The sequence below is a fragment of the Eptatretus burgeri genome, chromosome 6, assembly GCF_056783735.1.
Source record: "Eptatretus burgeri isolate ZD-2024b chromosome 6, Ebu_testis_v1, whole genome shotgun sequence".
In the NCBI taxonomy this organism is placed as follows: Eukaryota; Metazoa; Chordata; class Myxini; order Myxiniformes; family Myxinidae; genus Eptatretus; species Eptatretus burgeri.
Window position 1 is genome coordinate 18,389,819 of NC_140966.1, and position 23,476 is coordinate 18,413,294.

A 23,476-nucleotide genomic window follows, 5' to 3' on the forward strand; every position below is an offset into this window, starting at 1 on the left:
ACCAATCTATACCAATAAATGTGTGTGTGAGTGTATGTGAGTGTGCGTTTGTGTCAGGGTGTCTCTCACTCCAAAACCATGAAACCCGGCAGCCTGAAACTTTGCATGCATACCAAGGAAACGCCAAAGAAGTGCAAGAGTGACAATTGGGTTTTGGGTTAATTAAAACACCCCTTTTGAAGATAATTAACGGACTTATTTAATTATAACCTTTATCAGCCACCATCCTCGGCAACATTGCTCTGTGGGGTCTTAAGGCGTATCCTGGGTTACCTCGCTGGGGTCCGAAGCCACCATGTTTTTTGGCATGCTCAACTAAGCCTTGATTTGAAACAGGTCGCAACAATTCCTTTACGATAGTTGTTTTTTTTTTATTTTTCTTCACTTTCCTCACTCATATTATCGAATGCCTGTTCATCAAAGCTACGAATCGCTGTATACATCGCTTTTGTAAGTACTATAGTATTCAAATTAGGAGCTTGGAGCGATTTAGTGCATTATGCGATTCGATTTTTCACGATCGACTCTCGCGGACTCATTAAAAAACATAATCCAAAATAGGATTGGATATCGTCCGGATCGGATATCGTCTTTGAGGATCGGATATCATCCAAACTAAATAAGTGACAGAATCTGGATTGAAATCTGATAATTTAAAGAAATAACGAGTCTTATAAGCAAGCCTGATATATATTTTTTGTATACATTGGTGAGGCTCGTATATATAAGAGCTAACAAACCAAACACCAAGGAGAGCAGGCGTCAAGTTGGGAGGGGGAGGGAAGGACAAAGACAATCTGGAACAGAGACGTGAGAAGATCTGTGGAAGGGAGAGGGATGGGGCAGGGTACACACAGGGTAAACAAGATGGACACGACAGGGACTTTCAGGCAGGAAAGCAGGGAATTTGAAGGAGGTGGGTTTGGGATGGATATTATCGGTGGTAGAAAGGATTGTGGTTTTGGATGGGGGAAAATAAGAGATGGTGGTGAAAAGCTGTTTTGAAGACCTGGAGGAAAGGGTGGGATTGAAGAGAGTGTGGGAGTTTGTTCCAAAGTTGGGAAAAAGGAGGAATGAAAGAGTGAAGGTGAGCAGCGATTCTTGATTATGGTGGTTTTACCAGAAGGGAGTTGCTGGCAGACCTTGAACAGACTGCAGAAATATAGGGGGGTTCATATCTCACACAGAGCTGGGGTGGGGGGGGCAAGGCCAGAGAGGAGACGGTAGAAGAAAGAAAGACCACCAGCATGCCTGTGGTGAGAGAGTGAGAGACCCAAAGACTCAGCCTCATCGCGGGAGATACCAATGATCCTAAATGCCTTGGTTTCCACAGCGTGAAGCCGAGAAAGGTGAGAGGCAGGAGCACCAGCCCAGAGGCTACTCCATCAAGCTGCGGACGAAAGCTTTGTATGTGGTCAGGAGCTCAGGTGTGCAAAGGAAGGACTTTGCACGACGGAGGATTCCCAGTCGGCGAATGGCTTTGGAGGCGAGGTTGGATATGTGGCTTTCACAGGAAAGATCATGGCAGATAGCGAGACCCAGAAGCTTGAATGAAAGCACTTCTTCAAGAGGATTGTTGAGAAAGTAGATGAGGGGTGTGGGGATTTCCAGACAGTCCTTTCAGAGACACAAAGTGAGAGTGTGAGATTTGTCAGGATTGAAAGCCATGTTCCACGTGTCTTGTGACCACATGTCTTCCACGTGGACCAACTTGTGATTTTATCCAGATCTGCGGAGAGCGAAGAAGCTGTGGCTTGCCGGTCTGAGGGATGACAGATGGTACGGCAGAGGGTGCAGTCATCAGCAAAGAGATAAGGAGGATTTTCGAGAGAGTCAGAGAGATCATTGATGAAAACCAGAAAAAGAACAGGGCTCAGATCACTGCCTTGAGGAACTCCAGCCTGGACATGAAGAGGGAATGAGAGAACTCAATTAAGGGCCACACGTTGGCTGTGACAGGAGAGGAAGTCTGCGAGCCATGAGTGGAGATGTCCTTCGATACCATAGCAAGAGAGTTTGGTGAGCAGGGCAGGGCGCCAGACCATATCAAAGGCACGCGGTATGTCTCGCGAGATGGTTCTGATTCCACGTCTGGCATTGAGGATCTCCATCCATTGTTGAGAGAGCAGAAGCAGCATATCCAGGGTCGAGTGACCGGGTCTGAATCCAAATTGATGATCGGAAATCAAGCCATTGTCAAAGAGGAAAGATTAATGTCTGAAACGATGATGAATTCCATAACCTTGCTTATGATTGGGAGAAGGCTGATTGGTCTGAAGTTGAAGGGATCTGTTTTTGCACCTTTTTATGCAGAGCGGTAATATTTGCCGATTTTCCTCGCTCCCCCACCTCACTCTCCCTCCCCCACCTCACTCTCCCTCCCCCTCCCTCTCTCCTCACTCCCCAACCCCACCACCTCCTCCTCTCTCCCCCTCCCTCCTTCTCCTCTTCACCCCTCCCTCCTCCACCTCTCTCTTCACCCCAGCGCTCTCTTTCTCTCCTCCCTCCCCCCCTTTCCACGTCCTCACTCTTCCCCCCTCCACTTCCCCACTCTTCCCTCCTCCACTTCCCTCTTTCTCTCCTCACTCTTTTTCTCTCCCCCCCTCCCCCCACCCTGGTTCAGTGTTCCTGTCAACGAAGCGACAGGTGGTATTTGCTAGTATTTAATAAGTGATTCACTGAGCTGATGGCAATGTGCCGCTGAATCAATTCGTACTTATGTCATTTTATTCAGGTATTTATGTTATAGATAAATTATAAATAATTATATCTGAAAAGATGCAATTATAGATAAATTAACACAGAGACTGATAACTATCATGACTATCATGGTGTGTTCAAACACATTTTGATTTTGCAGTGCTTGATCAATTTCATTCATGCAACATCAACGAAGATGTTTCTTTGCTGCAATGTAAAAAGTTTAAATCTGCTTGTTCGACCATGACTAGACATGGCAGAAGTCCAATGATTTTTTGTTTGCCTGCAGCATTCCACCTACTTCACCTACCTCGACTTTCGGTGGTACAGGTGTGATGGAGAGTGTTTGGCTGCAGAGTGGCAAGATATTGAGCTGATCGTCGATGACCAAGCACATTTTGCATGAGGCAAGGGAAAGGATGAATCTGGAAGGAAATCGATTCCCATAATCGATGAAGGCATTATATGTTAAACATGAAACAAATCCACAAGGAAAGATTTGCATAAAATGTGATAACACTTGTTTGATGCACTGCAGTTCAGACTACTCACCTTTCATTAAAGCGCCCAGCAACATCTTGGTGGCTTTCAGTGCGAAAACGTGCATGTACATCCTTTGAAAGCAGAGGAAAATTAATGGTGACATGAAAAGTTTTCTGCAGTTGGAAAAATTGATCAGCTGAACACAAATATACATAAACAAGAAACTAGCAAGGAGAAAAAAATGTAAAAACAAGAGCCAGAATTGCTTTGCAATACATGTCCGCCACCGGTCTTAATGAATGTTTGTGAGATAAAATTTTTTTTGCATTAAACGCACCTTCGAGCCAATACCGGAACCAAAATGAAGAAGAAGAAACTCCAACCCACCGTGTTTTGTTTGCTTGTAAGGTTTGCCGATTTCATATTAGCAAAAACAAGCGTACGGCTTCAGTGCGTACATAATATATTGTGGTTATATACCTGGAATCATTCCAATTGCACTGGCCATGGACGAATACCCAGGCCGAAGGCCTGAGGACTGCTGATCTCTGCTGCTTCAAGCAGTGGCGACCAGGTCAGCTTTTATTGGGGTGGAGCCAGGCCAGCTGTCCAGCCAATGGGAGCAGTGGGATGGAGTCAGGGCAGATGAACACTGACCCATGCACAATATGTGATATTTTCTAAGTCAAAAAAGGGCATAACTGAAAAATTAACGAAACGCCCTGAAACTCAACATAATAAACCATGCACCAAGTTTCAGTTGAATATGTTAAAGGGAGGATGGATAAAGTTACAAAAACCACAGATGGGACGGACAGACGGACAGGCGGAGAGCAAAGCTATAGTTCCCTTCAGTGAAACCAGGAGGGGACTAATAAAGAACACCCATTTAAAGCAAGTTATTTAAATGAACAACACCTTTGTTTTGTCAACAAGAGTTCATGGTCAGTGAAATGTACATTTCATCAATTTAATTAAAAAAATATCAAAATCCAATGAGATAGGTGAGAAATTAAGCAAACCTCTTTGTTATGGCCAGTACAAGAAGCAAAATTTGCTTAAAAGCAATCAACAGGAATAAGAACCCCCCCCCCCTCCCCGCCAAATAACAGAAGAGAAGGATGCATAAATGGTATTGCAAATTTAAAAAGAAAAGCGATTTGTGAGACTGTACCATCGTCAATGTGTATAGCTGTTTGAGTGAATTCATGGTGCGCAGAAGGATCACCACAATGCCTCCGCCTTCCACCGTTTCGATTGTTCGAGCTAGCAAGTTTGGTGTTACAGCCTCAAAATCCTGCATTGGGACACATTTCCATATTTCAGCAATTAATCAACAAAACATAAAAAGGCAACTTCCTGCATTATCATCAAGCAGTCAAACCAAAAATGTAGCAAAACTTCCAACTTCCCAGAACGCTGACTAGGGTGCAATTTGATCCCTCTTAACCCATAAAAAAAGAAAAAATAAAGAAATTTCCTCAGGTGCCTCACACCAGCTCATCATAAAATATCTTGCCCTGCCCTCGACTGCACAACTTACATCTGCAGCATATTTAGGGAAATTAAAAAAAAATAAACACATGAAACTGACGATGAATATGAAAATGTTTGGAAAAAAAAAATTAAATATAATAAAATAATAAAACCAACACCTTTTCAAAGGAACAGACCATTTCTGCAACACAGCTCACCTGTAAAACACACATGCCAAAGGTGTTCCCCATGATCTTGTGGGTCTCATTGTAGTAACAATAGCGGACGGTGGTAGCTGCAACAAAGAGTTCAAAAGGATCGTCTTCTTTAAGGTCCAGAGTGCCCGACTTGATCTTCTTCTGCAACTTCCGCATTCGCTTCTGTCGGTGACTTAAAATGAAAGAACAGGATTTCAAACGATGATGATAAAAAGTTTATTTAAAAAAAAAAGTACAATACAGTATTAAACTAGAGGGGGAGCACTCGGTAGAGTGCAAAACCTCCGCCGCCAATACTGCTAGGTCACTCAAGTGAACCTGATATCCTATTCATTCAATTTGATGTCAACAGTGCTCACAAAGTTATAGTTTGCAACTTTCCCTTTTACTTATAACTTTTACATCCTCAATTCAATCGTCATAACTGGATTCCTTGAGAAAGAAATTGATTTTACGTGGGTATATCCACCTGAAGTTCCAAAATCAGCCGCAATTATAATTTTGGCATGTTTTTTTGTTGGAAATCACTTATAACATGAAGAAATGCAAAAAAAAATAAAAAAAAATCTAAATTTTGTTGAAAAAAAAGTTGCAAAAAAATATTTTTTTCTCTAACAATTTTTTTTTTGGGAGGGGGGTGGGGTTGGAAATCACTTAAAACATGTAGAAATGCAAAAAAAAAACAATTCAAATATTTTTTCAAAATGGCCGCTATAGTGGCCATATTGGTTTTGGACCAAGTCCAAAATCTAATGGCATGATCCTTGGACCATACCTAATCCCCCCACCAAGTTTCGTCGAAATCCGTCGAGGAGTTTTTCCGTAATATGGTTCACAAACAAAGAAACAAACAAACAAACAAACAGAAAGGGGTGAAAACAGTAACCTCCGATCTTCGATGGCGGAGGTTAATGAACGGTTTAACACATTTAAAGGTCGTAAACAAAGATTTTATTTTTTGTTATGCCCCCAAACACCGACTTTGTTCCCGGTTGGTTCCACATGCAGTCACAGGATTAGACATTCTTAACCTGACGACACGAAAGAGACTCGACCCATCCACACGTGTGGGCCACATCAGACAACTTCTCCTTAGCCACATGTACATATTGTTACGAATTTGGAATTCGATTGCACACAACATACAGGTTCCTTTAGTCAGCTATGTCGATAAGTGCTTGTTCCCTAGATAGCTCACCTTCCATTGTTTAAATGTTCAGAAATCGATTAGATGTGCTGCGGATCGATTTAATAGTTAGGGAACGAACAATGGAGACATCCCTCCCCCTCTTCTGCGAAGAGCAAGAAGAACCCTGCCGTTCCGTGACTCATGATGTCAACAACTCCCTCCCACCCGTGGTTGAGCGGGGGGGATGGATCACGAGGGCATGAGTCATGAGTCACGCCGGAAGCGAGGGGAAGGGGCAGAGAAGGATAAGAGGAGTTCTTTTACTTTTGTTCAGGGGCAGAGTTGGAAGGGCAGAGTTGGAAGGGCAGAGTTGGAGAAGGGAGTTGAGAGAGTAGCCGTTCAGGAGACCTTCGGGTCCTGTTTGGCTTGGGTTAGGGTTGAGGCCTTCGGAAGCTTTTTGCTTCGGCTGGCTCAGTGAGCTTCGGCTGAGGCCTGGCTCGGGAGGAGGCTTCTTGGAGGCTTTTTGCTTTGATGGTTCCGTGAGCTTCGGCTTTAGCTTGGCTCGGGAGAGCTTCTTGCTTCGAGCTGCTTTGCTTGGAAGAGAGTTGAGCTGGTCGCTCGGCTCGAGCTGCGAGTGGTGGCTTCTTCTTCTTGGTTCGTGGAGCGCTTTGTTCTCCATTTTGGTTCCCGGCTTGATGCGACTCATCGACCTCTTCTTGGAGGTGGTTCTTCGGGGAAGCGACGTAACGACGGGAAGGATCGGCGCCTCGTCTCACCAGCACGTGTTGAGACGTGCAGGAGAATTCACGGGAGTTCGGGAGGGATCGCAGGTCACGGCGATTTGGATCCAGCTCGCTCTCGCTGGAGCCCGGGTCCGAACAACTTGAAGACCACACGAGGTGGAGAGGTTCGAGATATGCTCTGGGTTTCAGCTCACCTGTCCTCCGAGCTGTAGCTCGTTATTAAAGGCCTCTGTCACCATTTCTTGGGTGTGTGTGTGTGCGTACGTGTATCCGTGGGCCCATCTCATAAGTAGGAACTGCTGTTAAGTGCAAGTGATTGTACATAATAAGTAGACGGTTGTAGTTCTTTTGTCATGCCTTTGTTGCTTGAATAATTGCATACGTGTTTTGCCTTGTTTAATTGCATACGTGCTTTATTATAATAAATGTCCTTGTGTGAATGTAAACCTGTTCGTTGCGTCCATTCCCTCATTGAACTGCCTCATCTTGCACTCGGAATATAGTTGGTTTTTAAATAGCCGGCAAAGTGATTGGGTCCAACAGGACTGCGTGATAATACCCCGCTCGGTTATCCCAAAAGGAAGCGAGCTGCTTAAGCGGCTCGTTTCCAAGCGGTCCCGTTGAGGTACAATCTCTCGGTAACCTACCCGCGCGAATAATTAGGTAAATCGAAGATTTGGCGATCGGACCCTGTAGCGCGGGTAGAGTGCGGACAAGGTTGTGGTGTGGTTAAAAACACACCCGTGGCTGGTTTCCGGCGTTGATCCGGAAATCCGCGACTGGATCGTCCGTTTGGTGGGCGAAGCGACCGCTATTGGTTAGACGCGGTCGTTCGCACGCCGACGGGCGGGCATTCTACAACAATGGTGTCAGGAGTGGGATTCCAATCCATCCCGCCTCTTACCAAATTAACGGGAATCGGATCAAGGGTGTGTAGAGCGACCCTCCGTTTCCCCCACCCCGCCCCCCCGAAATAACGAGCTTTTAAAATTTATTCCGAGAAGCAAGATGGCATTTCAATGCGAACAGGGGCAGGGTGGATTAGAAATGTGTTTTGATGTGGGATCCATGGCCCGGGACGGTTCTTTTTATAACCCCACCACCAATTATAATCAGTGGGGGCGCTCACCCTCATACACTGAGCACGAACTTTTCCGGCAAACGGAGTCGCACAATAGCGGCGCGATCGCACCTCAGCGCAGCACGAGGCGTGAGCTGGCTGCTATTAATAGCACAGCGAACAGCACGACACGAGGCGGGTGCTCCCAGCCACCGTTTCAAATCATGTGGGCATGGCAGGCGAGGCAGGGCACCGGCGCATACATGGGCAAACTTCATGAACGAGTGTCGAATGCCTTGGGGGAGTGGAAGTGTCGTGAGAAATATACAAAAGAATTGTATTCGTCCATTAAATTGGACGAGATACGGCTGTGCGCAGGCGAGGTTCAGGAGGATCGTGTTCATGGGGAGTCACAACAATTGGCCGATGCGCAGGAACGAACTTGGGAGCTGAATGAGGAATTAGCCAGCACAGTCGAGGAACCACATAGGGAAACGACGGAAGTAGATCGGTTGCGTGGGTTTTTGTTACAAAAGGTGAGCGAACTGAATAAAAGAAAGGAGGAGGAGCAAATTAGTATCTCCCGGGATAGAAAAAGCAGAGAGATAATTACAAAACAAACTGAGGATGTTAAGAAAGGAAAGAACGAGAGCGGAGAATGAAACGTTAAGGAACCACACTGTGCAGATCGAACAATTAGAAGCCAAAGCAAGACTAAAGAATGAGATGGAAGAAAGAATACTGAAAGAACAAGGAATGAGACAGGAAAAGGAGATCGGCCAATTGGAGGAAACTATGAGGTTGGAGAATGAAGAGCGTGAGGGACGGGGGGGTGAAAGAAATTAAAAAAGAAAGACAACAATTAAAAAAGAAAGCAAGGTTGAAGTCTACGGAGATAGGGAAGGAAGAACAAATGAAACAGGAAAAAGAGATCGGCCAATTGAAAGAAACAATGAGATTGGAGAATGAAGAACGTGAGAGATGGTGGGGTAGAAAACAAAAACTATGTGAATTTGAAATTAACCTACTCAAGGAGAGTGCAAAATTGGAGTCCACAGAGATGGAAAAACACCGGAAAGATAACGAACAGCTAAGGGGCCTCAGAGAGGAAGAACGACTCAAATGGGAAGGAAAATGGAGCCAGGAAGAAACGGAAATAATGAACAAGGAAATAAAATGTATAGAGACGCGGGAGATAGAAAAAGTAGAGGAGAGACTACACGATAAAGACGGGGTGAAAGACGAGCACACACACACAGAGTTAGTGGAGGACGATGAGGGGGAGCTCGGGGAATGTCTCGTGACCCGGTGCAAGCAGCCGGATAGCCTCCTTCAGGAATGGAGGGAGACGCTATGCTCCCTTGAAGCGGATCTTGACCAGGTGGGTCCGGTCGAGCTTTGCGAGGTAGATGGGGCGAGTGCTGTTGACGGTTGCACACGAAGCTTGGGGGGTATGAATGCCCCGGGAACCCTTGTGGTGACGCAATTCCACAGCGTGGTCGTCCCGGTGTGTGTGTGTGTGTGTACGAGTGAGCCGAAATGCGTGCTGGAAAGCATGCATAGCGTGAGTGTTATGGCGTGTGTAAGCGATTCCCTGTGTGCGAGGGATACCGTGTGTGTGAGTGATATGGCGTGCCTGGCAGCGAGTGTGCCGAAATGTGTGCCTTCCAGCACGCCGTGTGTAAAGGAAACACCGAGTGTGGAAGGAACAGAGTGTGTGAGGGAAACAGCGTGTGTGGTTTCGAAGTATGTGAGAGAAAGACCGAGGGTGGAAGGAACAGCGTGTGTGAGAGAGACCGCGTGTGTGAGAGCGCTGTATGTGAGGGAGATGGCGGTTGGCATGCGCGAACATGCAACCGCATGTCCGAGTGCCATGGTGGAGTGTGTGAGCATCGTGGCACGGGAGAATGTGTGCGTAAGAGTGCAACGACGACGGTGCCTGACGGTGGACAAAGGCCGAGTAGCGGCCGTAGCTATTTTGGGGATCGTACCGGGTTTGCACGACAGCACACGCGGGGTCCGTGCTGTGCTACACACGAGGCCGCCACGTGCGCGCCTGCGGGAGGGAAGCCCGGTCCGTAAACGCACGCGGTGGATTAGCCGATCCCGCGGACAGATAGAAGGTAGGCTGGATAATGGATTTGGACTGGATGGGTTCTCCAGGAGGGCATGTGTGTGAAGCTCCGACGAGCAGAGCTCATGTGTTCACGTGGGGAACCCCTCGAAACGCGAGGCTTGTTTTTGATGCGCAGGGTGACGTCGTGGCTGCAAGGTTGGAATCCGGCAGAAGGGAAATCCCTGCTGGATGGTACCGTCCGAGGAGGGACGATATGCGCAAAGAGCTGCCATGACGTCACGGAAAGGAGCGCAGGTTGCGAGTTGCTGTGCTGGTGTACGCATGAAAAAAAGCAAGCCTCGCTTCGGGTGAACAGGATTCCCTGGGCAAGGGGTGGAAGACCCCCTTGTCTAGGGCCACAGGAACTACTAGTTAGGGGGATGGGTTAGCGATAGTTAGACCGGCTTCATGGGGCCCGTGGAATGGATTCGTTAGAGGGATTTTAGTTCAGATTTAGGAAATGGGAATTTTTTTGGATTTTTGGAGACATGCACAGACATGGAAATGTGTAGAGGGGACGTAGCTTAGCTACGTAGAGTAAATGGAACGTGCATGAGAATAAGGGATGACGAGGGAGCACGAGTTAGTCAGGGGATCTAATCAGGAAGGTCAGGGTCAGGTATGGGAGCATGTGCCAGAACAGCGCGTCGCTGCGTCCACTTTCCGCCAGTACTCCAGGGGCCTCCGTCTGGCCATTCCCCAGGCAGATGCCAGGCCCATTCCCATCTCCTTGAGATGATGGTCAACCTGCTGCAACCATGAGGCACGTGGTCGGCCCACTGGCCTCCTCCACTCATGAGACTCCCTCGCTGAGAGAATCTGGTGAGCAGGATCAGCGTCAGGAAAACGAGCCACATGTCCATACAGCCGCAACTGACGCTCACGGACTATCCAGGTAACAAATCTCATCCGAGTCTCTCTCAGCAACCGCTCGTTGGACACAAAATCCGACCAGCGATAGCCAAGGATTCTCCGAAGAGCTCTGGTACCAAAGGAATTAAGTCTCCGTCTCAGATCCTTGGTCAGAGTCCAAGTCTCGCACCCATAGAGCAAGACTGGAAGTACCAAGGACCTGAAGACTCGGACTTTCGTCCTCCTGCACAGGTACCGGCAGCGCCACACCCCATGATCCAGTGAATCCATGACTCCCCAGGCCCGACCCAGATGTCTATTGACCTCTGACTCGCAGCCAGCAGAGACATGAATATCACTGCCAAGGTAAGTGAATCTCTCCACGACCTCAACATCCTCACCACAAACAGACACAGACAGGACAGCAGCATCCATGATGTCACCGAAAGCCTGGATCTTAGTTTTGACCCAAGAAACCCGTAATCCCAACGGCTCCGACTCCTCATTCAGCACCTCGAGGGCCCCCAAGAGGATGTCTAAAGTCTCCGCAAAGATGACTGCATCATCTGCAAAATCAAGGTCCGAGATCTTGACATTGCCAAACGATGCACCGCAACTTGATCTCTCTGACATCCTCCCTAAAATCCAGTCCATACAAGTGCTGAAAAGTGTGGGGGCAAGTACACATCCCTGACGAACTCCAGTAACAACTGGAAATAAGTCAGAGATGGTACCACCACACTTCACAGCACTCTCAGTACCAGAGTAGAGTTCAGACATCAGATCGATCAGTTTTGGTGGCACCCCACGAAGACCAAGAATCCTCCAGAGGACATCCCGATTCACTGAATCGAATGCTTTACAGAGATCAACATAGGCTGCAAGCAGCCCCTGCCGAAACTCTAGTCTGCGTTCGATGAGGACACGAAGTGCAAGGATACGGTCAATCGTTGACCTCTTTGGTGTAAAGCCTGACTGCTCTGGACGCTGGTGCTCAAGCAGATGGTGGCGAACCCTATCAAGAATTATCCGAGCAAAGACCTTGCCCGGCACTGAGAGCAGCGTCACCCCTCGGTAGTTGTTGCAGTCTTGGCGATCACCCTTCCCTTTCCAGAGAGGGACAACAAGGCCCCTCTTCCAGTCAGTTGGGATGATGCCTGTGTTCCAGGCAGAGCACAAAACTGCATGCAACGACACGAGTGCAGCATTTCCACCAGCCTTGAGAAGTTCAGCATGGAAGCCACAGATCCCTGGAGCTTTGCCCCGTTTCAACTGGTTCACCGCAGCCCGTGTTTCCACAAGCGAAGGTGGACCACAGTTGATTCGAGGGTCAGCAACAGGAATTGTAACACCCTTGACGTCCAACTCGACAGCTGGGGGATCAGCCTGGTACAACCGCTCAAAGTAACCGGCCCAGCGGGCCTTCACTTCAGACTCCTCTGTCAAGAGCTTACCACTCTCTGCTCGAACTGCAGTGCTCCGAGGGATGGGCTTGGATGAACGTAATGCACGAATTCCCCTGTAAGCGGGACGAGAATCACCTGTCCACAGGTGATGCTCTACCCCCTCACAGATTCCTCGCACATAGGCCTCCTTGTCCACCCTCAGTGCACGTACAGTTTTACGCCTCAGCTCCCTGAACAGCTCAGCTCTGCCATTCAGCCTGGCCCTGCAACTCTGGTCAATGGTATCCAGTGTCCCTTGAGAGACAAAATTCTTCTTTGCCCTGCGGTGAGCTCCAAGGCATCCACCGGCAACATCAAGGACGGTGGTCTTGAAGGCGCTCCACAACTCTTCAGGACCCCCCAAGTGTCCACTCAGCCTGTTCGCAAACTCCTCAGCTACTCTCTCATCCCTGAGCTTGGCAACATCCAGCCTAGGCTGGGATGGTACCATTCTCCAGGATTTAAGGTGCAGCTTTAGAGTTGCTACAACAAGCCTGTGGTCAGTATTGAGGAACTGAGCACTCCGGTAGACCCTGCAGTTCTGGATCATCCTCCAACGACCGTCAATGAGGACATGGTCAATCTCCTTTGCCACACCGCCAGCGTTGGAATACCAAGTCCAGCGATGAGCTTGTGGGCGCTGAAACCATGAACCAGCCACCCTAAGTCCATGACTTCTTGCAAAGTCAAGGAACTTAGTGCTATTCTGGTTCATAGTTCCTGACCCATGGGGACCAACACACACCTCATAACCATCCCTATCAGTTCCAGTCGATGCATTGAAATCCCCCAAGACTAGAAGTGTATCTCGTCTGCGGCACTGATCAACCACAGACTCGAGTGTGGCGTAGAATGCATCCTTCACGGTGAGATCACTCGCCTCAGTCGGAGCATAAACAGAGACCAGGGAAATGATACCTAAGGAGTGACGAATCCTTAATCTCATAATACGCTCGTTGACCGGTGTTACCTCAATTATCATTGGGGTCAGCTTATTGGACACAGCTACAGCAACTCCTTGGGTATGATAACCATCAGAGCGACCAGACCAATAGTAGGTGTAACCACCCACCATTAACTCGCCGCAATCCGGTCTCCGAACCTCAGAGAGAGCTGCAATCCCGATGTCCAAACGCTTGAGCTCAGATGATAACAGAGACAGGTGATCATCCTCTCTTAGGGATAGGACATTCCAGGCACCCACCCGAAGGGACCGCCTCAGGTTAACCCAAGGAGACCGCCGTCTGGTGGACGACACCTCAGCACCACTCCGACACACTCTCCTGCAATCTGACCCAGGGATGTTACCCCGTGGTTTCCCTCCTATCATCAAAGAATGGGGGTCGCGAAGGCTTTGCCCCAATCCCGTCATCCGGTGAGCTGCCCTGCGAAGGGAAGCTGCGCAGGAGGTACTCCCACGGAGTGGGTTTTCAGATTTTTTTGCGTTTTGCGGAATGAAGGGTTTTACGGTGGCCGGAGTGCAAATCCTGCCACCAACCTCCTGATAAAAAGTAACCCAACTGCAGGAGGACGTCCGCAGACACAGTTGGGCACGACATATGGATGGCCGTTGGCTCACAAGGAGCTCCTCCGCCCTTTGATCAGGAATCAGGAAGGATGGCAGTATATCCGGTTTCCGGTTTTCGGGGGGCGAAGCGACCGCTACTGGTTAGACGCGGTCGTTCGCACGCCGACGGGCGGGAATTCTACAACAATATTATGTGGAGGAACATGTCGAAAAATATGCTATTCCCATTTGGGGGTCTTGGCCATAATCGAAATAACTCAGCACCTTCGATACGTAGAGTTTGGCCAACTAAAGAAAAGGCTTACCCAATGTGAATGCGCACTTGAATGGGCATTGCTGGGGTGCACAAGTTGGGAGATTTACAGCAGCACCATGCCCTGCTTAACTAGTTTTGAATTAATTTGCCAGCACTGTGAATTGACCAATAAATGATTATTTTACACCATAACTACTTTCAGCTACATTTTCATGAACCAGAGCATTTTCTTTATTTTCAATTCCCTTTCTCTCACTTCTTTTCACCGATATCCGAACTGCCTTCTTTCATTCCATTTTATTTTTCCATCAATTCAGGTGTGTGTGTGTGTGTGTGTGTGTGTGTGTGTGTGTGTGTGTGTGTGTGTGTGTGTGTGTGTGTGTGTGTGTGTGTGTGTGTGTGTGTGTGTGTGTGTGTGTTTCTCCCACTCTCCCCCACATATTGTTAATGAATTGCAATAACAACAAAAACAACCTAATGTCAGCAAATGAAGTAAATCGTTGCCCAGGAAAGGTGGATGAATCCTGAGAGGGGGCAATTGATACGAGGTCGCCTAGCGCTCGGCACACAATTAACGAGCAACAAAACTGCAATCGGGCAACCAAAGTTAAACAGATGTCCCCGTTTTGCTATTTAAGATGTAGAAAGGAAGATGACGAGCTGACAAGATTTTCTATCGAGGCAAAGGCTCAACTTTTGAAACAATCATTTTGAGTTGACTTTTAATCTCGATAACATTTTAGATAGTAAGAAAACAAATGTCAAACAATTTAATTATATCCAGAGTACGGAACTTTCAAATTGACGTAATCCACCTCAGAATGCTGAGCATGCATTCGCATACATAACCCCTTTGAAGCAATGTTGATTCGGGCACGTTTCCATATTTTGTGTGTATGAGCATTTTTACCTAAAGGCCCAGTCACACCTTGACGTTTTAGCCAGCTTATGCCGATTTTTGAAAAATTTGTCTAAAACGCTGGTACACGTCGAATACGTTACGGGAAAGTTTTGGAGACATTGAGAGCACGCTGAAAAACACTGCCATACGTCGTAGTACGCTGGCTTTCATCGTTGTACTTTGCGGTTGTCCTCAAATTTTCCATGCTTGAAATTTTACGACTTATGCCAGCGTATGACTCACACGTTCCGCTACGCTGGCCAAATTTTAGCATGCTTGAAATTTTACGACTTATGCCAGCGTATGACTCACACGTTCCGCTACGCTGGCCATAAGTTGCAGACAGGTTATGCGATTGTTGACACACGTCGACACACGTTAATTGTAAGTTAATCATAAGTCGAAACACGTCGAGGTAATGTTTAGCGTACCCGAAACTTATTTCTAACCTATGAGTAACGTGTTGTAGGCACGTTACGCAATCGTTGACACACGTTATTTGTAAGTTACTCATAAGTCAAAACACATAATGTAATGGTTTGCGTCAGTGTTCCAGACTCCCTGGTTTTGTTTTTTTTGTTTTTTTTCTTCGGTATGACGGTTATGTTGACACTTCGATTTCTAGTGCGGTTATGAATTAAATCGTTGAGCGGCAGCCTATTAATTATATTATATTATAACCGCACGAGAAATCGAAGTGTCAACATCACCATCATACCGAAGAAGAAAAAAAAACAAAAAAAAAACAGGGAGTCTGGAACACTGACGCTAACCATTACATTGACGTGTTTCGACTTATGAGCAACTTACAAGTAACTTTTGTCGACGTGTGCCAACGATCGCATATCGTGCGTACAACTTATTCCCATCGCATGCGGAACGTGTGAGGCATATGGCAAGTACATCGTAAAATGTTTAACATGTTTAAAAGTACAAGACGTACTCCACTTACTACGATGTATGATAGCGTACTTTAGCGTTCTATTCACGTATACCAAACTTACCCACACCGTATTCGACGTGCGCCAGCGTTTTAGACGCATTTTTCAGAGGTCGGTATACGCTGGCAAGATCGCCAAGGTGTGACTGCGATGTTGACACTTCCATTTCTCGGCGGTTATGATTTGAATCATTGTGCGGCAGCCTTTTAATAGGCTACGCCACGTGATCGTCGGCGATACGTGCAGCGCGCTATGCATAAGTTAGACTATCGTTGGGCATAGGTTGTGAACGCCAACAGGCGAAGCATTCGTTGTATTGGTATAAGTTATATATAAGACAACGAAACGTTCTGTGTCCGTTACTAATATGTTTTGCATAAGACCAACTCATTATGAAGACGTCCGAATCTTCAAAAAAAACATCAAAAGTTCAGCGTAAGCCAGTGTTTTACATACATTTTGATGCATTGCCATTGCTGGCTAAAACGTCAAGGTGTGACTGGGCCTTAAGGGATTTACCTCCACCTGAGAGAAAGGGCTGTGCCTCTGCACACAGGAGTTGAAGAGCTTTCTCAGTTCACCAAAAGCAATGACATTTATTTCCTCTAGACAGTCAAGTTCGCTCATCTTTTCGGCACACCGGCACACGAGCCGACAACAACAACATGTAACGTGTATCGAGGACTGCCTGTGCTGGGGCGAATACGAGAATCTCACCAAACCATCCGATCGGTAGTCGTGATGGGCAGTGTGTACAAAGGGCAGGGACTTGATCAACGTGAGCCGGTGACTCGCTCTTCCTGGGAATTCCGCGTTCATGGGACACTGTTTCAAAAGCCCCAGTCCCCATCACGGACAGGGCTCAGAGGTTTACCCAAGCCTGTTGGCGAAGGGTAAGGTACACGCTGGCCTTTCCAGTGTAGCGCGCGTGCGGCCCCGGACATCGGAGGGCATCACAGATCTGTTATTGCTCCATCTCACACGGCTTGTAACCGCTCGTCCCTTGAAGAAGTTAGTCCGCCGGACACACCAGGGTCGCGGAACTAGTTGGCGTGTCGGAGTCTCACTCGTTATCGGAATCAACCAGTCGGATCATTCCACCAACTAGGAACAGCAATGCACCACCAATCACAGAATTGTGAAAGAGATCTCAGTCTGTCAATCCTTCTCGATAGTTTTCCCTCCTGCAAAATCCTGATGGCATGGGAAGGTGCAAGGCCTGAGAGATTGTTGATGGGTGTTCGACTAAAACCCCCGACGGAACACGACCGGTGAACAGAATTTAAACTTTATTAGAGTGCCTCCTATGATCATGGCAGTTAGATATTTCATGGACGTCTGCAATTGGAAAGGCGACGCTGTTAATCATTACCAACAGAGGAATTGCTACCGACTCTGACAAAGGACGTCTTGATGGTGTGAAAATACACAAATCTTGTGTCAGCTAATATTTGCATGGAAGCTGGATGCAACAAGTTGACCTCCTTGAGGGAGACACCATATCTGGTTTGGGTGCGTCTTTTAACAGTGATAGGAAGATCATATGTGGGGCTTGTGAATGCACATGGGGAAGTTTAATATCAAATGAGAAAGCATCTGAAAATACAAAGTCCATCCACTTTGTATTCACTTCTTCTTCTTCTTCTGTTTCTTTTTCCGCATGCTAAATGGTACCTTTGACCTTTCGACCAAATTTTCAACATGTCTTCTCCATATTCTCATAACAAAGCTTTGTTGAAAATTTGATGACAAAAGCTCAAATGATAAAAAGGTTATGGCCCGGACAGACACACACATATACACAAGTGATTGCAAAACCCCGTCTCCCGCTGCACATAGGACAGGCTAATTATACTAGATTTTTTACATGTATTGCTAACAGGTGTGTGTGTGTGTGTGTGTGTGTGTGTGTGTGTGTGTGTGTGTGTGTGTGTGTGTGTGTGTGTGTGTGTGTGTGTGTGTGTGTGTGTGTGTGTGTGTGTGTGTGTGTGTGTGTGTGTGTGTGAGATCCATTGCCACCGCTCGCGTAAGTACTAACAGAAAATGGTAGGAACTCGACACCTCTCATCCACAGATCTTTCTGATGAGTCCAATTTAAATCCAGGAACATAATTATGGTTGACCAATTTGAAATTGCCACCCTTTCGTTTAAATGCTGCTGAAAAGTACATTAAAAAGACTATTTGACCAACAGATTTCATGCTAGCAATGGCAGGTTAAAAGTGTCGGCACTTGCAGTAGCGAGTCACAGAAAGCACACACAGAGTGCAGGCGCAAAAAGCCTTGTTAGCAGCATTCATACGTCATTTCAAAACGCCCGTATCGATTATAATGTGCAAATCTTTCCTTTCTTCTTTTTTTGTATTCAGGTTTAAGTTACATAAAGAGAAGAACATCGTGGAACTGTTTTATATGTGGTTATCTCTTCAGACCTCCATTACAAATGTCCACATTATTTTCTCAGCAGCTCTAATTTTATGGTTCTTACACTATGAGCATTTTGCAATCATTTCATTTTTCCTCTGCAGCTCACATGGCCATGCTTTTACTTCCAAGTTCACTCCTTGACTTTGATCAATCGAGGTCACTCTTCCAGATATTCTTCTGCTTCGTGACATAAAAGTGGAGTCTTACAGTGAAGAACATTTCAAGAAGCTTGGTTTTCACACTATGGAAAGAGAGTAAGGTGATGTCTTTTGTATGGTTTTCCACCTGTTTGATAAGTCCTGCCTTCAAGTTCTTTCCACTACCAAATTCGTCTTGAGATGCCCAGATGAAAACTCTGCTTTTATAAGGATGTCAATGTTTAAAAAAAATTAAAAAGAGAGAGAGACAATATGCTAACACATGCTGACTTCTGAAAATCTAGAGGGATCGGGCAACAAGATGGACTCTGCAGTCAACTGTCACCGTGACAGATGATGTGAAATGAAATGCAGAACTGAATGCAACAAAAAAAGTGAAATATATTATCAGATGGTTCAAAGAATGAGTACATGAATGCTCTTAGTGAGTCGAATGTTGTTCCGCTGTGATTGTATTATCTCAGGTTGTTTTGCTTTCTTAACCTTATAAATCATTCACAGTTGAGCCTTGTGGCTGTGATGTTTTGACAATAAAACCATGAACCATGACCAAAATCGAGCAGTGACACAAGTGCCTTCAACCAATCACAATGAGTTTTCTCCAAAAAACGAGTTGGCCAAACTCTCTGTGAAGAAGAAAGCACTGTGACAACTTAAGCGCAGCCCCGACCTCCGCCGCCATAACACAGTGGCTTGCAAAAAGTGTTCACCCCTTACCAATAATGCCACATTTTGATGAATTATGAATTATGTAGAAACAATTTTCCCAAATTAACTTTTTATTCATAACTGAAGAGATCAAACGAAACACTGTTATAGTTGAAGGAGGTTACATGTCAGGAATACCTGCAGAAAACATGTACAAATCGAAATTCACTGGTTGTAAAAGTATTCAGCCCCTTAGGTCAGTACTTCGTGTAAAGCACTTTTTGCAGTAATGACGGTGATGAGTTGTTTTGGCTAGGGTCTCCACAAGCTTTACACAATGAGATGGAGAAATCTTTGCCCATTTTTCACGTGAAAATTGCTCGAATTCTGCCAAGTTTGATGGGGATCATTGATGGACTACAATCTTCAAGTCTTGCCATAAATGTTCATTTGGGTTCAAGTCAGTACTTTGACCGGGTCACTCAATAACATTTCTTTTCTTCTTATTCAGCCACTCAAGGGTGGCTTTGGCTTTGTGCTTCACATCATTGTCCTGCTGAAATTTGAATCTCCTACCCAGTTTCAGATTAATGGCTGATTCAACCAGGTTTTCATCAAATATTCTCCAGTACTTTGCACCATCCATTGTCCCTTCTATCCTGACAAGCTTGCCAGTCCCTGCTGATGAAAAAACTCCTTAGATAAGTGGGGGAGGTTAAATGTTTAAGTTAAACCACTGATTACATACAGGTGAAACATATTACACCAATTTTGTAATCTTTCAAACAAATAATTTGCTCCTCAAGTGATTTCGTGTTATTTCGGCAAAACGTTTGAGTAATTATGCAACTGAGAATCATCTGATTTCATCTATTCATCAAACGTTCACATTTTATCCGCATTTTTAGCTTCATCACTTTGGAGTAGTTTGTAAAGACTCGATACATTAAGTTTGATTTGAAAGCCTCATGAAATAAGCTCAGGTGACATCAAAATATAAAAACTTTGGAGGGGAGTGAATACTTTTGCAGGCCACTGCATATCCTTCCATAATGAGGAATGCTATTATTTGCTCAATCCCCTGGGAAAATGGTCATAAAAGTAATAAAAGACCCGTTGCTGCTGTTGTAGAAGTGGAGGTACATACATCACATCACATCACACACACACAAACACACACACACACCAATCGCTTGTTGATGTGTTCCAGTGAGGTTCAATTAATGCCATCTCAATATCTAACAATGCAACAATCAGAAAAGAGAAAATAGAAAAATAATTCATAAGCAATTAATAAAAAATAAAAATAAAAAGTTCCACAAGAATCAAGAGGAAGCCAGCAATGAAACTGGCTGCAAGTAACATTGCAGGCCAAGGTATCAGCACAGCTTCAACTATTTTGTGACAAAAATAAACAAAACAAAACAACTTGGATGCAAAGCAAATCAGAAACGACCAAAGCATGATGAAAGCAAAGGGTAAACAGCAAGTGTTGTTTTTGGTTCACAAAGCAAGAAGAATGTAAAACAATGAATGGCGTCCTTGACGCAACTTTTCGAGCACGCACCTGCTGAAGCCAAGCTCTTTTTTATAGCACCAGAGCACTGTTGGACGAGCTTTCACAGTTGCTTTCGAAAGCATGTGGTGAAGGATAACCACCTGGAATAAACGTATATATTGATAGAAATAATATTATCAGGAACAATGCCAATACATTTCATCGACATAAAATGAATTAATAGTTCAAATAACACTTGTTAAACCAGAATGAATATGTACATATTCATTCTTATGTGTACCCAATGTCCATCGACGCTATAAAATGAGCAGTGTCCGTGCGAGTTCCACCCATTGGTTGGACAGTTCGCCTGACTCCATCCACAATTTCTGTACTACCGCCACCATATATATATATATTTATGTCCACCGTCCAGGTCGAAGGTTTCATGCCTCTTTTGTAAGGCTCACGCTTTCTGACGCTTTCACAGCTTTATCTTAACTCAAATTCGATATCCGATTTCATTTTTCATCATGGCTGGGATGGGTTAAGACTCAGTTGCAAAAAGAAACACAGCAAGAAAATCGTCAGGATATTGATGTTTTTAAAATGAGAGAAACATTTTAATAGCCATTTCTGGTCAGGTGTGATGCGGAGTGGGAGAGGAGGGAGAGGAGAGGGGGGAGAGGAGAGATGGGTGGGGGTAGGGGGAGCGTGGTATGCAGCCTTTGGCTGCTGGTTGCATCAATTTCTGGAAGCGTGACACTGCAGCTGATGCAGTGCCACTATTACAATTAAGCTGGTACTCATTTTGCCAACCTCGGAAGGATGACATGTCGAGTCAACACACCTGGTGTTATTTCAACAGCCTGACAGGGGCTCAAACTCAAGACCTTAATATTTTAAGCCAGCCACCTCAACCATGAAGCAAACACCACAGGATTGGGGACAGAGTGGAAGACCGAGTGAGGGGTGGGAGGGGGACAGAGTAAGGGAGAGGGAATTGGGACAGAGTAAGGGAGAGAGAAAGGGGACAGAGTAAGGGAGAGAGAAAGGGGACAGAGTAAGGGAGAGAGAGAAAGGGGACAGAGTGAGAGGAGGGAGAGGGGACAGAGTGAGAGGAGGAAGAGGGGACAGAGTGAGAGGAGGGAGAGGGGACAGAGTGAGAGGAGGGAGAGGGGACAGAGTGAGAGGAGGGAGAGGGGACAGAGTGAGAGGAGGTAGGAGAAGGGAAGGGGTGACATAGTGAGGGGGAGGGAAGGGGCGACATAGTGGGGGGGGGAGGGAAGGTGTGACATCGTGAGGGGGAGGGAAGGGGCGACATCGTGAGGGGGAGGGAAGGGGTGACATCGTGAGGGGGGGGAAAGGGCCGATCTCGTGAGAGGAGGGTTGCAAGTCACCGTCTCCATTTCCAATGGAAGAGATGTAATTACTCTTTCATGAAAAAAATCTTTTTTCAAGTTCTTTTTTTTTTGTCCTGAAAAATAAACCGTAGTGAACACCCAGTCATCATGTATTTGGGTCTTCATGGTCCTTGGGGTCTTTTATGTCATCGAGGTCTTTTGGGTCCTCAGGGGCTTGTGGGTCCTTGGGGTCCTCGGGTTTTTTGCTTCTTTTGACCATCATGAACACCCAGTCATGTTAAAAGATTGGCCTTTAAAACCCCACTCAAATTGCGCTGATGAAGGGGAACAGACAAATAAACAAATAAAACAAACACACAACACACATTGCGTTTTCTATCGGTAGATAGCGATTTCTCATGTTTGAGTTAAAAATAGAGTTAGCCTGTTCATGTTCATGGTGCAGGGAACCCAGGCTGAAACTCCATTTAAAACAAGCTTAATGTGCGACTTGACGAGACGATAGAACATTAAAGAAACACCATTGCAAACCCACAGGGAAGAATTTATGAGAACACATAAAGTAGCACAATTTGTTTTAAAGTATTCTTACCTGATCCCTTCCCTTATCTCCAACAACAACAAACATGCTGCGCTGGCGGAGGCACACGCCATTCTCGAGGAGGACACGGATCCGGTTGTCCACTTTCTTCCTTGACATTGTCTCGCTTTACTTCCTGCAAATTTTTCATCATCATGACCATATTAGTCATTATCAAAGAACAAATTGGTGTAAAACAATACCAAGTAAAAATAATCGCTGACCCCAACATGAACGGATAAATATTTTAATGCTTCAAACATGAGAATAAATTCCATATGACCCCAACATTAATGGATAAATTGCAATTTAATGTTTTTCTGAATTGTCATGAAGAAAAGAGAATCAAGGATAACAATTGGGAAGCTGTCGTTTGTTGAACCAAGCAAGCAAAAGACAGAATAGTAGCAATAGATATTTCCCATGTTGAAATGTCCATTGTATCCTAATGTGTTTGTGATTCAAGCGAATGGTGAACAACATCTACCAAGAGGCTGAGATCATTGATTAAAAAAAACAAAAACACAAGCATTGCACTCAATGAAGTTACACTTTCGGTTCAATCCAATCAGTCTTTTGAACCCTTTGTGGCCGCTTTACCGGCCGCTATTCAAACCTCCATATACCCAAGCAGCTGGATTTTTCTCCAGGGAGTCCAGGGTGGGGGAGCCGAAAGTCCCAGGAGCTCAGGGTTCAAAGGGTTCAAAACAAATTCAAATAGTTTGATCACTGCAATTTCTTGTTGTGGAAATGACTCCTTGGGGTTAACATTGTTTCGTATGGTTTCGTGAACTCCTTAATAAATGTAACAGAATAAGCGTGAGGTCATTAATGGCGATATTAGATATGCGTCGTAATATGAAGACGCCAACATTCACCCACAACCGCCATTTTTTGAAAATTCAACATCACCGCCATTTTTGGTAACGCATCGTTCAATCCAATTTTCTAAC

General features: G+C 45.8%; 1 protein-coding gene across 4 annotated transcripts in view; it reads right to left on the reverse strand.

Moving 5' to 3' along the window:
- The window catches only part of NAT10 (N-acetyltransferase 10), a 208,476-nt gene that overhangs the window by 180,199 nt on the left and 4,801 nt on the right, over positions 1-23,476 (reverse strand). For all 4 annotated transcript variants that reach the window (XM_085884185.1, XM_085884186.1, XM_085884187.1 and 1 more), the window contains exons 2-7: positions 22,536-22,659; positions 20,649-20,740; positions 4,878-5,049; positions 4,358-4,480; positions 3,253-3,314; positions 3,011-3,125 (exon numbers count right to left, since the gene is read on the reverse strand). In XM_085884185.1, the coding sequence (XP_085740311.1) occupies positions 3,011-3,125; positions 3,253-3,314; positions 4,358-4,480; positions 4,878-5,049; positions 20,649-20,740; positions 22,536-22,643 (672 nt within the window). In that variant the 5' untranslated portion in view covers positions 22,644-22,659. The remainder of the gene's footprint in view (positions 1-3,010; positions 3,126-3,252; positions 3,315-4,357; positions 4,481-4,877; positions 5,050-20,648; positions 20,741-22,535; positions 22,660-23,476) is intronic.